The sequence below is a fragment of the Homarus americanus genome, unplaced genomic scaffold (genome assembly GCF_018991925.1).
Source record: "Homarus americanus isolate GMGI-L3 unplaced genomic scaffold, GMGI_Hamer_2.0 scaffold10031, whole genome shotgun sequence".
In the NCBI taxonomy this organism is placed as follows: Eukaryota; Metazoa; Arthropoda; class Malacostraca; order Decapoda; family Nephropidae; genus Homarus; species Homarus americanus.
The window spans coordinates 175,313-188,974 of record NW_024728344.1 but is presented as its reverse complement, the minus strand read 5'-3'; the positions used below and the strand labels follow the sequence as shown (position 1 = coordinate 188,974).

General features: G+C 38.1%; 1 protein-coding gene across 2 annotated transcripts; it reads left to right on the top strand.

The window, feature by feature from the left end:
* Positions 1–2,238: 2,238 nt before the first annotated feature.
* Positions 2,239–12,406, top strand: LOC121866083. 2 transcript variants are annotated; one of them, XM_042365676.1, is made up of 3 exons: positions 2,239–2,490; positions 6,142–6,692; positions 8,879–12,406. In XM_042365676.1, the coding sequence occupies exons 1-3, from the start codon at positions 2,355–2,357 to the stop codon at positions 9,002–9,004; spliced, it is 813 nt and encodes a 270-aa protein (XP_042221610.1). In that variant the 5' UTR covers positions 2,239–2,354; the 3' UTR covers positions 9,005–12,406. The 2 variants fall into 2 exon arrangements, with proteins under 2 accessions (XP_042221610.1, XP_042221611.1); XM_042365677.1 differs by having other exon boundaries at positions 6,142–6,696.
* The last annotated feature ends 1,256 nt before the right edge of the window (positions 12,407–13,662 follow it).

Here is a 13,662-nt window from a genome sequence, read left to right as displayed (position 1 = left end):
ACACACACACACACACACACACACACACACACACACACTTGGCTCATATTAGCTTAGAATTTATTGATTTTTTTGTTTTTCGTTTAGAGTCCTAGCGTGGCCAGAAGCACTGTACGCTCGGTTCTTTTAAAGGTGACATAAGGCCGGGGGTAAGTTATCTTATCTCATAACATTGATGTAGCGACAAACAGACGGTAGATAAAATGTGAAGGGACTCTACGTAATCACAAGTCTATTATGGAAAGCGCCACCCCCCCGCAAAAGAAAATGGGGACACTAAGGACATGAGTCTAACCTAACCTATCTAGCCTAACTAACTAACCTATCCTAACCTATCTAACCTATCTACAACAACCTCCTAACCTATCCTAACCCTAACCCAACCTATCCTATCCTAACATATCCCAACCTATCCTAACGTAACCTAACCTATCCTAACCTAACCTATCCTATCCTAACCTAACCTAACCTATCCTATCCTAACCTAGCCTAACCTAACCTAACCTAAACAGGAAAACTTTAGCGGAGGTGTGAATCATCGTTGCCCTTGACACTACTGCTTCTACCAGTTGAGTGTGTTCTGAGTGTGTTTTAAGTGTATCCTGAGTGTGTCTGGTGAGTCCTGAGTGTGTCCTGAGTGTGTCTGGTGTGTCCTGCGTGTGTCCTGGGTGAGTCCTGTGCCTGGTGAGGTCCTGCGTGAATCTGAGTGAGTCCAGTGTCCTGAATGTGTCCTGGTGATTCCTGAGTGAGCCTGGTGAGTCTGAGTGAGTCCTGAGTGAGTCCTGCGTGTGTCCTGGGTGAGTCCTGGGTGGGTCTGGTGAGTCCTGGGTGTGTCGGTGTGTCTGAGTGTGTCCTGTGTCTAGGTCCTGCTGTGTCCTGAGTGTGTCCTGAGTGAGTCCTGAGTGTGTCCTGAGTGTGTCCACCTGTTTGCACTACACCAGATAGATCAGTGTTTACATATGACCTGATGAAATAGTGTTTACCTGGTGAAATATTGTTTACCTGTTGAGTATTGTATTACATAAAAGTATAGCAACACAGAGGTTAATATTAATAAGACTTAAGTGTAAGAAGAAGCTTATGCTACTGAATTATAAACAAAATCTGAATATCTATGAGGCTTGTGTGTCCCTTTAACCCTTTGAGTCCTGAAGGGTTAAATCATCGTCCTCAAAGGGTTAAATCATCGTCCTCAAAGGGTTGAATTATTGTCCTCAATGGGTTAAATTATCGTCCTCAAAGGGTTAAACTATTGTCGTGAAAGGGTTAAATCATCGTCGTCAAAGGGTTAAATTATTGTTGTCAAAGGGTTAAATCATCGTCCTCAAAGGGTTAAATTATTGTTGTCAAAGGGTTAAATTATTGTCGTCAAAGGGTTAAATTATTGTCGTCAAAGGGTTAAATCATCGTCCTCAAAGGGTTAAACTATTGTCGTCAAAGGGTTAAAGAAGTAATCGCTCTATATTACACTATATAGTAATAATAATATAACCAGTATATTTAATCTTCACTCAATTAGCGTGGAAATATAGGCATAATCTTCAACAAGTAATTTTTTTTTTGTATGTCAAGTTCCGAAACAAAAACAAAGGTTGAAAGAGCGGACACACGTCAACTTTAGCTGCCAGTGAACATAACAACTTGAATGTTCAGGTTAAAACCCCGCGTCAACACTGAGTCATACACCACGCAAACTCTGTGGTAATTCTCTCAGTCCCGCACGCTTATATATATAACGACTAAAAACAATTAAATCAGTAATGAAAGCAGTTATGGGTATGGTGTTTATAAATTAGTATTAAAAAAAAAATAAAAGTCGATTCTCAAAGTACCAAAATGATTGAAACATTATAATAAGACTGTAAATATTATCTTTCTCAACTCCTACCACCAAGTTTGTTTACCATTTGAGGCAAATCCACATGTGCGTCTGCTGCTTCCTGATTGGTCCGCACTGGAGGATTAAAGCTCCGCCCTCCCACTCGCGCTGCCATATGCGAATAACACTAAACAGTGATTCATTTTTGAGATACCGTGTATATATTTTTATTTCAATTATCCTATCTAATCAATTATTAATGATTTATAACGTGTTTTTTCTTTTTTATACTCAAACAATAATAATAAATAGAGAAGAATTGAGGGAAAATATATTGGTGACAGCTAGAGTTCCAGATTCGCGCGACTGATGATTGGCGGGTAGGTGCGCATAGTGTCAGTCGATGCTGCGGCCTGAATTCGAGCTACCGACTCAGTACCGACGAGCATCCCTCACTCAGTCAGTTACCGAGCGGATGTTACAAGTTAAGCATCTGCCAGGAATAAAGTATATTTTTTCCCTTCTTCACTGAAACATGGCCAGTTTACTTCTCCGTATTTGTGCTGTGCCATTTGGCTATACCAGTGACCTGATTGACAGTGACCTGGTTTACGGTGACGAGTGTGTTACTACTGCAGAAATGAACTGGCGAAACCTCCACAGCTCCAGAGGTTAGTGAACTCTGCCTATTGTTGATACCTGTCAAGTGTCAGATGTTAAACAGTTTACATGTCGAGTATGTCATCTGTGGCCGTGTGTGTGTGTGTATGTGTGTATGTATGTATGTAATTATATTATAAATTATTAGCCAGGAATTAATTATTACAAGTGCAGTATTGAAAACAGCTCGTGTTGAACATATACGCAAAGTGTCCGCAGATTTATACAACAATACGCATCTGTAAAAATAAAACCTGGAAGCCTAGCTCATCTAAGTCTGTATTTTCTTTACATTATGAAATATAAAACAAAAAAAAACACACGTATATTACAGACGCTCAGTAAACATGTATATTTAATATGAGGGTATTTAAAGTGTTTGTTTGTTTGTAAAGTGTAAATATTAAATGAAGCACTTGGAGGTAAAATCAATGCCGAGGCGCTTAACATATAGGACATGTTGCATCTTGTTTAGGGCGTCCCAGGCTCACGTGTTGCGACCTGTGAGTGTGTGAGTGTGTGTGTGTGTGTGAGTGTGTGTGTGTGTGTGTGTGTGTGTGTAACAATATTCTGAGTATTAAGTGAACGTGCTCATAATATTGTTCATCAATAGGGGAAATAAATATCGGTTTTTTTTTTATAACATTATCTGATACAAACGATTCTACGCCACGTTGATATTCTTAATGTATAATTTATTGAGTTAAAATAGTCTAATCTCGTAACTGATAACGAGAAAAACTAATAAATTGTTGAACTTCTTATCTTTTATTTATATTTTTTTTGGGGGGAAATTTGTGCTTTTGTTTATAGAAATGAGAGTTAATATATACAGTTTGTTAGTAATTAGTACTTTGTTATATGGTACTTCTGTTGTTAGTTTCATCTTTATTGAGAAGTATATATTCTCTCGTGGAAGGTTCACTGAATCAATCTATCTATCTATCTATCTATCTACCCATCTATCTATCTATCTATCTATCTATCTATCCATCTATCTATCTATCTATCTATCCATCTATCTATCTATCTAAGCCACTAGTTAAGATCCAGTAGTCAAGATGAACCCACATTGCGCAAGAGCTTCCACGCGTCTAACAAGGCGGGAAAGGGGCGATGACGCACAGCTTACATTGTTCCGTAATGACGTGGGTGTCGAGTGAAAGGCTTTGGCTCCCGTATCTGTTGCGTGGCACTTGGATGGCACTGAATGACACCTTCAGATGACACTTGGTTGATCTGGATGACACTGGCCAGGACTCTTGTGACACTGGTTGGATATCTTTTGACACTAATTGACACTCGTTTGCTATTTTATGTCAGCAAATGAGTTTAGTTTCTTATGATCTTCAAGTGACACAAGTCTGACCTCTTATGACACCAAATGACATTAGACTGATGTTTTCTGACACTAATACCGTGACAAGCCTTAGAATGAAATGGACTTGATCAGTGACCTAGATTATTATACACCTTGAGGACTTAATAACTTGAGTACATTGTGAGTACGATGTCCTCACCTCTTGAGTACTATGTTTATTATAAGTACGGTGTTGTTACCCCTAACCTAACCTAAGCTTACCTAACCTAACCTAAGCTTACCTAACCTAACCTTACCTAAGCTTACCTAACCTTACCTAACCTAACCTTACCTAAGCTTACCTAACCGAACCTTACCTAAGCTTACCTAACCTAACCTTACCTAAGCTTACCTAACCTAACCTTACCTAAGCTTACCTAACCGAACCTTACCTAAGCTTACCTAACCTAACCTTACCTAAGCTTACCTAACCTAACCTTACCTAAGCTGACCTAACCTAAAATAACCTCACCTAAAGAGGATATTACTCACGTTATTTAAAGAAGGAAAAAATAACGTACTTGATTCATGAACAACCTAACTTAGTCACTAACTGTTACTATGAGGAGAGTTATCATGTAAAGATCTTAATAACTGGTTTAGTGTTTTGTGTTTAGGTTCTTCTTGTGCATATACGGTTTAATATATGGTATAGGGTTAGGTTAGGTTGAGTTAAGTTGCGTCTTCGATGAGGTGAGAGAGAGAGAGAGAGAGAGAGAGAGAGAGAGAGAGAGAGAGAGAGATAGAGTGTTAAAGAGAGAGTGTATGTATATTATATGTAAGTATGTATGTATGTATGTATGTATGTATGCATGTATGTATGTATGTATGTATGTATGTATGTATGTATGTATGTATGTTTGTAAACAGTAAGACAAAGGGTATCATCCCACTTTGGCAATTTTTCTATTTTAACAGGATCTGGTTAGGTTAGCGTTAGGTTAGGTTAGCGTTAGGTTAGCGTTAGGTTAGCGTTAGGTTAGATTAGGTTAGCGTTAGGTTAGGTTACGTTAGGTTAGCGTTAGGTTAGGTTAGGTTAGGTTAGGTTAGGTTACGTTAGGTTAGCGTTAGGTTAGGTTAGCGTTAGGTTAGCGTTAGGTTAGCGTTAGGTTAGATTAGGTTAGGTTAGCGTTAGGTTAGGTTATAACAGACTATCGACCAAGTAGGATGTAAACAGAGCAAGTTACAATCACACTCATTCCCTACCTTAGACCTTGTGTCACACCTGAACTGTACCTTAATTACAATATACAGTACATCTTTGGCTCCTCGAAGCATTATACACAGTTCTGATAACAACTGATCACTTTCTCCAGATAACACACACACACACACACACACACACACACACACACACACACACAGAGGCGCCAGGCAGTCTCATGATGGAGGTTTGAAATCTCTTTGTTGACATTAAACTTGGAGATAATGATTCACTGATAACACTCTTATCTTTATCATGTTGTGTTCTTGTTTATCTCAACCTTGATAACACCTGTGCTCTCTGTAGTCAAGATCAGGGATGGGATTCTTTTCAGAGAGGTTCGTTGAGCTGTTGTTATTTTTCTTTCCGTACTTGAGGTGATAAGAGGCAATATATATATAGAGGTTACGAGAGGAATTTCAGTGTCAAGTCCTTTGTATTTTACGGTTCTCGTTTGGTGGGTTAACCTGAAGATTAGACACCCCCAGTTTATTTTACCTCATGATTAACCTAACATAATGCTAACCTAACCTAAGAGTCATTAAGAATGTACTTCACAAATGTATAATTTGCTAAGATTCTTACTGTCGAAACTTCTCCGTATCTCGCGACAAGAATCGGGTCAAAACAATGCTAAAATTCTTCTCTTGGGTGTTACTTGTGGGACCTCTCTCTCTCTCTCTCTCTCTCTCTCTCTCTCCATGTTCGTGTGTGTGTGGTGTGTGTGTGTGTGGGGCGTGAGGTGAACAATCTCCGTAATAATAGTCTCTGCTTTTATAACCTGTAATTACTATTTAATGGCATTTAGGGACATCAGGTAATAAGCGAGTCTTCGTCTCCAGGTGTCACAGGTGTATGTGTGTCTGTGTGTTTTATGAGGTAATGAACTGAACGTCGTGGTTTGTGTTAGTTCACCTGTGGTCTTAATTACCCTGGCCTGACTTCAACCTGTTTAGCGCTGACACTTGCTATTAATGGTACTTACTGTTGTGCTATTAATGACACTGACTACTATTAGTTAATGGTAATGACTCTATGAAAATATTAGTTCAGTTATAGAGTTAATGACTCATAACTCAGTACTCATATCACCATCAGGACTGGCACCTCTACCTGACGTGGTACTCAGCAACGCACCAACACCTTCACCACTACGACGAGCACACTCCTACCTGTCCTTCTTCCCAGACAAGAACTCCACCACTCCTGCCCTCCCGCCCACGACCTCCGCCCTCAACACACACCCAGCCACCACCACCACCACCACCACCCCTTCAGAGGCCCTGGGTATCGTCAGTAGCATCCCCACCCGTGCTGTATCCACCGGGAGATTAGACGATAAAGAAAGGGACGCCGTCAAGAAAGGGCTGGAACACATACGGGAAATAAGACGCCGATTGCAGAATGAACACCCACAACCTGACCCCTACCATGCCTTACCCCAACTCTCCTGGTTCTTTCCACGCCCTCCTCCCCACCATCCCCCCAACCACCCTCCCCAATGTCAGGGAGAGGAAGAGAGAGCCCAAGGACTTGATGGAGAGGAGGAACACCCACAGGCAGGTGAAGAAGGGGCAAGTGGTGTGTGGAGACGAGCAGGGAGAGATTTACGCCGAGTTGCTGATAACTTTCAATCCAACAGTGCCAAGGTAGGTAAGGATTTTAGTGTCATTTGTACGTATGGTTGAAAGTGTTCTTATAAGTTACTTACTCCTTCTTCGTATCTGACTAACAAACACCTCACTAACATCTAACAAACACCTCACTAACATCTAACACCTGGAAAACACATCATTAACACCTGGGTAAATATATTTTATCTTATAATTTAAAAAATATATATATATCCATTTTTTGTCCGTCAATGGTGGCCTTATCTTCCCTCTTCCCCTCACTACCGCTTCAGAGGGGACACACCATCTGCCCCTCTCGTGACTTGGGGGGGGTGGGGGGTGAAGGGAGAGGAAGGGAGGAGAAAGGGTGAGAAAGAAGGAAGATGAGGGGTGATGAGAGAAGGAAGGTAAAAGGAGAAGAGAGGGAGAAGTACTTTTGGTAAGGGAGGAGAGGAGGGGGGAAGAAGAGGGGAGAGGAAGAGTGAGGGGACATAGTAAAAACGCCATTGGAGGGGAAATGATAATGAATTTCATATGAAGTCACTTAGTTTACAGTTACCAGTTTAACATAAGTAGACTGTTGAGGGGAGAAGGGACAAAAATAAAGATAATAAACCAATAACTGGTGAGAATAAGAGGGGAATAATGAATAAGGGGAATAAATAAAGGTGAATAATGTAAATTTAAGAAGAAACAATAAGTAGAGTGATAGAGGATAATACCTTGTTAATACATCAGGTAATATTATCACGAGATGAGAAATAATTAACGACAGGTGAGGTGTATATTAACCCTCCCCCTCAGGTAAATTCCCCCCCCCCCCTCCCCTCTCCTCTCCTCTCTCCCCTCTATGATAGGTCAGAAGGGGAAACACGTGTGTATGTGTGCGTGTGTGTGTGTGTGTTTGTGTGTGCACGTGTACGCTCATTCCATCCCGTTAATGACTCTATCTAATTAATTATGCTCACCCTATTGTTATTAGAGGCGTCAGGCGCAGTATGGTCGAGGGGGATACCATAACAAAAGAAGATTGTCACCCATTTGTGTCTTTCACCATAGCGCTTTCTTGCCCCGAGTATCTTTTGGAACCGATATGTCTCCCAAATGAAAATTAGACGTGAATTTGTTTATTTTATTTATGATTATAGTACATTGTGAAAGATGTATAATTGTTAGTTAAAAGGAAACGACATGAAATCGACTTTTTCCACAAGGTGACGTCACGCGATGATGCCAACCCGAGGGCATATGATTATAGGGGGTGGGTGGGAGGGGTGGAGGAGGGTGATAATTCAACCATTCACGGATAATCGGTAGTTAATCTCATAATTATAATATGGTAACGAGGCCCACGTGCGCTTGTTACACCTACCAGCTCATGAGGGTCACCTGGACACTAAATGGTCGTTTGTCAGGTAGTTTAGGTGATTAGGTTAAAATGATACCTTTATGCAGACTATAGTTAGATTTACTGTCACGATATGGGAGAGACAAGGTGATTCCTCCTCCCTGTCAGTAATGTTTCTCACACACACAAGTTTACGTGATTTGGAAACTTAGTAGGAATGTTTATTTTCGTATCACATGAAGATTAGGCACCCAAGTTTATTTCACCTGATGATTAAACACTCTAACCTAACCTAACCTAACCTAACCTAATCTAACCTAATCTAACCTAACCTAACCTAACCTAATCTAACCTAACTTAAACATAATAAATAGAATATAATGTAATAAAAAAAAGTAATACCAATTTAAAAAGTAAAGATTACAGTAAATAAACTGATAATATTTGATATGGTAATACAGAGACTAGCAATGATAGCTGAGTAAGCCGAGTTATATTTAGTCAAGTAAAAAAAAAAATAATAACTTGTTCTCGTCTAAGTGAACATTATTTAGGAGTTATTACTTATGATAACAGGTATTAGTGATTTAGTTCAAACTGAAGCAAAAAAAAAAGACAAAAAAGAGAAGTATTTGAGTCTTGTTTGAACCTGATAAATACTTTCACTGAATGCTATCGATTTTACGTAGATTTCTTTGTTTTTTCTTTGTCTTGTATTGCAGTTTTCTTAGATAGTACAGGTATACATACAATATACAGTGACAGTACAGGTATACAATAGCCGTATATCTATCAAGGTATATATATTGCTTCAGGTGAGAGGACTAATTAATAATAATAATTTAACCTGACCATCTTTTCTCTTTGTGTACAGGTAACAAATAAGAAGAGTCACCTCACCTTACTCAACTCGGCTCTAGTCCCAGAAGTGTTTACCACCTGTATCTCAGTACCTCTCCTGTGTTTTGTGTGGTGGCGACTTCTGAATAAACTCCGTTGATCGTCTACCATAGCAGGCTAATGGAGTCTCTGTTTGTTACCCTGTGTTTGTCTTGCGGGAGCGGTGTTGGAGGTGTTACAGGGAGGGAATGAGGAGTGGTGTGCCCCGTTTGATGTGGTGTTCATTTGGAGGGTTCACTTTTGGAGGTCGTGGTATTTGGAGGTTTATTATGTTTGGGAGGTTTTGTGCCGCCTCCAACCTCCTCCTCTAACTGTTGTCATTGATGCTGTTTTTGCTCCTTGATGATTGTAGGGGAAACTATTTTTTTTTTTTTTTTGGCCAAGTATTGTATGATTTTGTGCCAGCCATGTTACTGTAAGGGGTTATGTGTGTGTGTGTGTGTGTGTGTGTGTGTGTGTGTGTGTGTGGATGCGTCATGGCAGTCGAAATAATTGACCCGCAGCAAAATGTTCCGAGTCCAGTTATGTGGGCCAATTAGAGTGAAGAGGGTGATGATTATACTCACTATAGTCTCACCTTTAAGTTCTTCAGCACACAACACACACACACACACACTGGCCATGTGTCTTAAAGCACTTGGAAGCTCAAGAAGAAGAAGAAGAAGAACAAAAATCAACTCTGTGTAGTTTATCATGAATTCATATGTAATTAAGAATTGTTTTATATGTCCTCTTGGGTGACTTAAATTTGGTAACACAACATGAGGAGAGTAAAGTTTATAGACTCATTTAAACATCACTTCCCAATGTCTTTCATTATGGAATAACTTTTGCAGTCATGAATGATATACCATTTTCATGTAAAGTATATATGTAAGAGGTTTAGATAGGGTAAGGTAGGAGTCACAGTCCCTTTTATACTTGACAGTCACGAGGAGAGAGTTTATGGAAAGGTAATGTTAGTTTCTTTGTATTGAGGGCTGCCGTGTGTGTGTGTGTGTGTGTACTACAGGCGGCAGTTACTTGTGAAAGAGTGGAGTGGAGTCATTGTTATGGTTGACTGGTTGGGCTTTATGACATTGTAAACGATGGATCTCACTTGTCGCTAGTATTGTACACTGAGCGCTGGACTACCATGTCTTTCAGGAGAGGATTGCATCTCTCCCTTATCATTTAAGGTCTTTCACAGGAGGGTGGATATCTACCTCCTGCCTATTTTAAGGTCTTTCAGGGGGAGTTGTCTGTTTGCTTATACCCTATTTTGGTCTTTCAATAGGGGAAGAAAAAGATGAATCCTTCCTCCCCTAAAAATATCCCTATAAAGTTTAGGGTCTTTCACAGCAGGCAGTCATCTCTCCCACCCCCCCTAAGGTTAAGGCTCTTGAGGTGAGGCAATGATATCTTCCTCACCAAATGTTCGCTTAAATTCTGTCATGGGAAACGCCTTCTCCCGGTACTATAGCTTGTTCAGTTCCACCACCAAAGGCAAAAATATTAAACCCTCAGAAATACAACATATCTAAATGCTATCTCGATCATTATATTGTATTGATAATCTAGAATACAATGCTACAAAAATACACCGAAAGACAAAATTTAACTAACGCATTGCATAAATTTAATACATATGTTTTTTCCTGTTAAATTTACAACTGTGTAATTCTGATTAGTGGTAGAAAATTTCCCTAGGATTTATCATATCGCATTTTGCCTTTGGTGTGTGTGTGTGTGTGTGTGTGTGTGTGTGTGTGTGTGTGTGTGTGTTTGTGTGTGTGTGTGTGTACATGACATAGATTATTGTGGTACTGCAAGTCGTATAATTAATAGGTAATATTCTCTCGCTCTCTTGGATACGGTAAAGCAACCATAACACAAACAGAATATACTCATAAAAAAAACACCAAATTAACAAACTTTTAAATTACATTGTGAAGACGTAAAAAATAAATAAAATTATCCATGGAATTAAATAAACCAGTACGTCATTATCCATGGAATTAAACAAACCAGTACGTCATTATCCATGGAATTAAACAAACCAGTACATCATTTTCTAATTATTTATAAGTATGTTCTGAGTGGTTATAGAATGCTAGATCAGTGTCCAAGACCATCAAAGCTATAACTCGTGATACATTGGCATTAACCGCAAGTGACAGTATCCTTAGTCGACACGTCACTTAACCCATGTTGTGGATATTGCTTGGTAAATGTGAACTTAACTTGCCCATTGTGTTCTGCAGTTAGGTTCATAGTTACTTGTGCTTTAAAGAACTGGTGAATCTCTGGTAAAAACCTCACGAAAAAATAAATAAAACACTTTATGAAATGTATTGATTAATGTAGTGATGTAGTTACGGAAATTATTGATGAGAAATTATATTTATTTTGATAACTGAGGTTACTCTATGTTTCATCAGTGTTGCCAGAATATGTTGACTGCTATATTGTGATTTTTTTTTATACCTTTTGGATATCCGTATGTGTTCAACCCTTATGCTCCTTTTTGGTGGAGCATTTAGAGTAGATAAAGAAGATAATATGCAAATTCAACTCTACATTTTGATTAATTTAACCAAATCAACAGACAGACAATCAAGAATTATATGTCAACATATGTAGAGCAACAATACGGCTCCTGTCAGCGCTTATGATAAATAATGTTAAAAAAAAAAGATCTCTATTTTTTCCCGTGCAATAGAGTGTCATGCAACTAAACACTGAATTCTCACCCTAAAAGACATTTACCTTCTAAGTATATACGTTGGCCAGTATAGTTAACTGTTTTTTTTATATTTATTTCTAGTCACAGTTTTATGAGAAAGTTGAAAAGCAAATTGTAGATAGAATTTTTTTGGAGATGTTTTGATTAATTTCTTTCATTTTCGTGGTAATTTTTTTCATAATTTTTTTTCAACTTCGGGAATTTTTTTTTTAATTTCTTTCATTTTTGGTTCTTGTTTATTATGTTTGGTATAATTATCACTGGTTGTATTTCTCCTGTTTATTTATTTATTTTTACCTGACTGAATACGTTAATTAAGTACAGGTAATCAAGGTAAATACTCCTTAAGTTTATATGTTATCATATTTCCTGTATTATTATGTAATGTGTTTTAGGTGCTTTAACAACTAGCATCAATAATTAGGAATATTTAATTATGTAGATATTAATTATGAAACAATATATATATTTATTTAAGTTAAGCTATAAAAAAATAATTAGTGGATTTTTTGATTGATTTTATTTTTATTTTCTCATCATTGCAGGAAAATTAAATTAGTATCATCATCATCATCATCATCATCATTTTCCACAACACAATTTTTTCCATCTACAAAATTCTTCTCAACCCATCTCAGAGAACCTTGCCTAATACTCGATATTATCAACTATATTCAAATTCAACAATACCTTCTATGCTTCAGTTCTTTTACTTAATAGGAGTATATTAAATTTTTTTTGTATATACACTGTGAGATGATAATGTGTAAATTCCTCCACACCTTATTTGAGTTTTGTATCATAGTTTGGAACAATGTTTTACAAAATAAATGTTGGAAGTGGAAGGTGTGTATATTTTTACCATTATATTATTAAAGACCAAAAATTAACATATCTAGAGAGAGAAATAAAATCAGTGGTATCTCTGAATCACATGAAGGATCACCCAACATTTTCAATCCTATTTCACCCGAAGATTAACCACCCTAGCACTAGCCTAACCTAACCTAATACAGGGAGGGGGGGGATTAGATTAGCGTTAGGGTGGTTAATCTTAAGGTGAAATAATCTGGGATGGAAGGAGAGAAGGAGGAACTATATATACACACACTGAATAATTTATAAACTCAGAGATAACAGACATAGGTGACGGTCAGTGACTGTGCATATGTGTGTGTGCGTGTTTTTGTCATCAGGGAAGCCCAAAAGCATGCCATTAAACCCACGTAATTACTAGACACCAATTTATCATGTCATTAACCTCAGGTAACTCGTTTAACTCACAACATCAATAGAACTTGTGTGAAATACCACCTCTGTGAAGTAAAGTCTACCATTAACCGATGAAAAACTCCTCTACAAAACACTACCACAACATTCTATATAAGACGTGTTGACAAAATATATTCTCACGCTGTTATAACCACACGTGTTGTATATATCATTCTATGGGTATAACATTTTATATATATATAAAACCTAGACTACAAACAAACATTCTTAGTCTGTCATTCTCTCACTCACACAGACGAGGTAAGAATGTCAACACAGAAGAATGATAAACAGGAGATACAGTATAAATTCCTATACAGTGAGAATGATAAGAAATAAGAATGTAAGGTTCAGGTCTGATAACAGCAATGATTAATTTCAGGTAACTAATCACATGAAAATACAAATCATAATAATAAAAAAAAAAATACATAATTTAGACATGTAAAAAAAATCTTGTTTTTTTTTTGGGTGGAGAGAGGGGGTGGGGGAGAAGGTGGAGGTGGGGGTGGAGAGGGTGGGGGTTGGGGGGTGGAGAGGGGTGGGGTGGAGAGGGGGGGGTGGAGGGAGGGGTGGGGGTGGAGGGGGTGGGGGTGAATATCAACAAAATCTGTCGTTGTAATTTACATAATATAAACAATGTTATTATTATTATTATTACACTTATTTGTTACTTATGTGTTTACTTACATCAAATAAAAATTACCAGTAATAAGTAAACAAAAAAAAATTAATAATATTTTCCTAATATTCTGTAAGAT

Excerpts from the sequence above, each read along its gene's own strand:
- LOC121866083 (XM_042365676.1), top strand. The coding sequence starts at position 2,355 with ATGGCCAGTTTACTTCTCCGTATTTGTGCTGTGCCATTTGGCTATACC. Across the intron at positions 2,491-6,141 it reads AAACCTCCACAGCTCCAGAG|GACTGGCACCTCTACCTGAC; the intron begins GTTAGTGAACTC and ends TATCACCATCAG. Across the intron at positions 6,693-8,878 it reads TTCAATCCAACAGTGCCAAG|GTAACAAATAAGAAGAGTCA; the intron begins GTAGGTAAGGAT and ends CTTTGTGTACAG.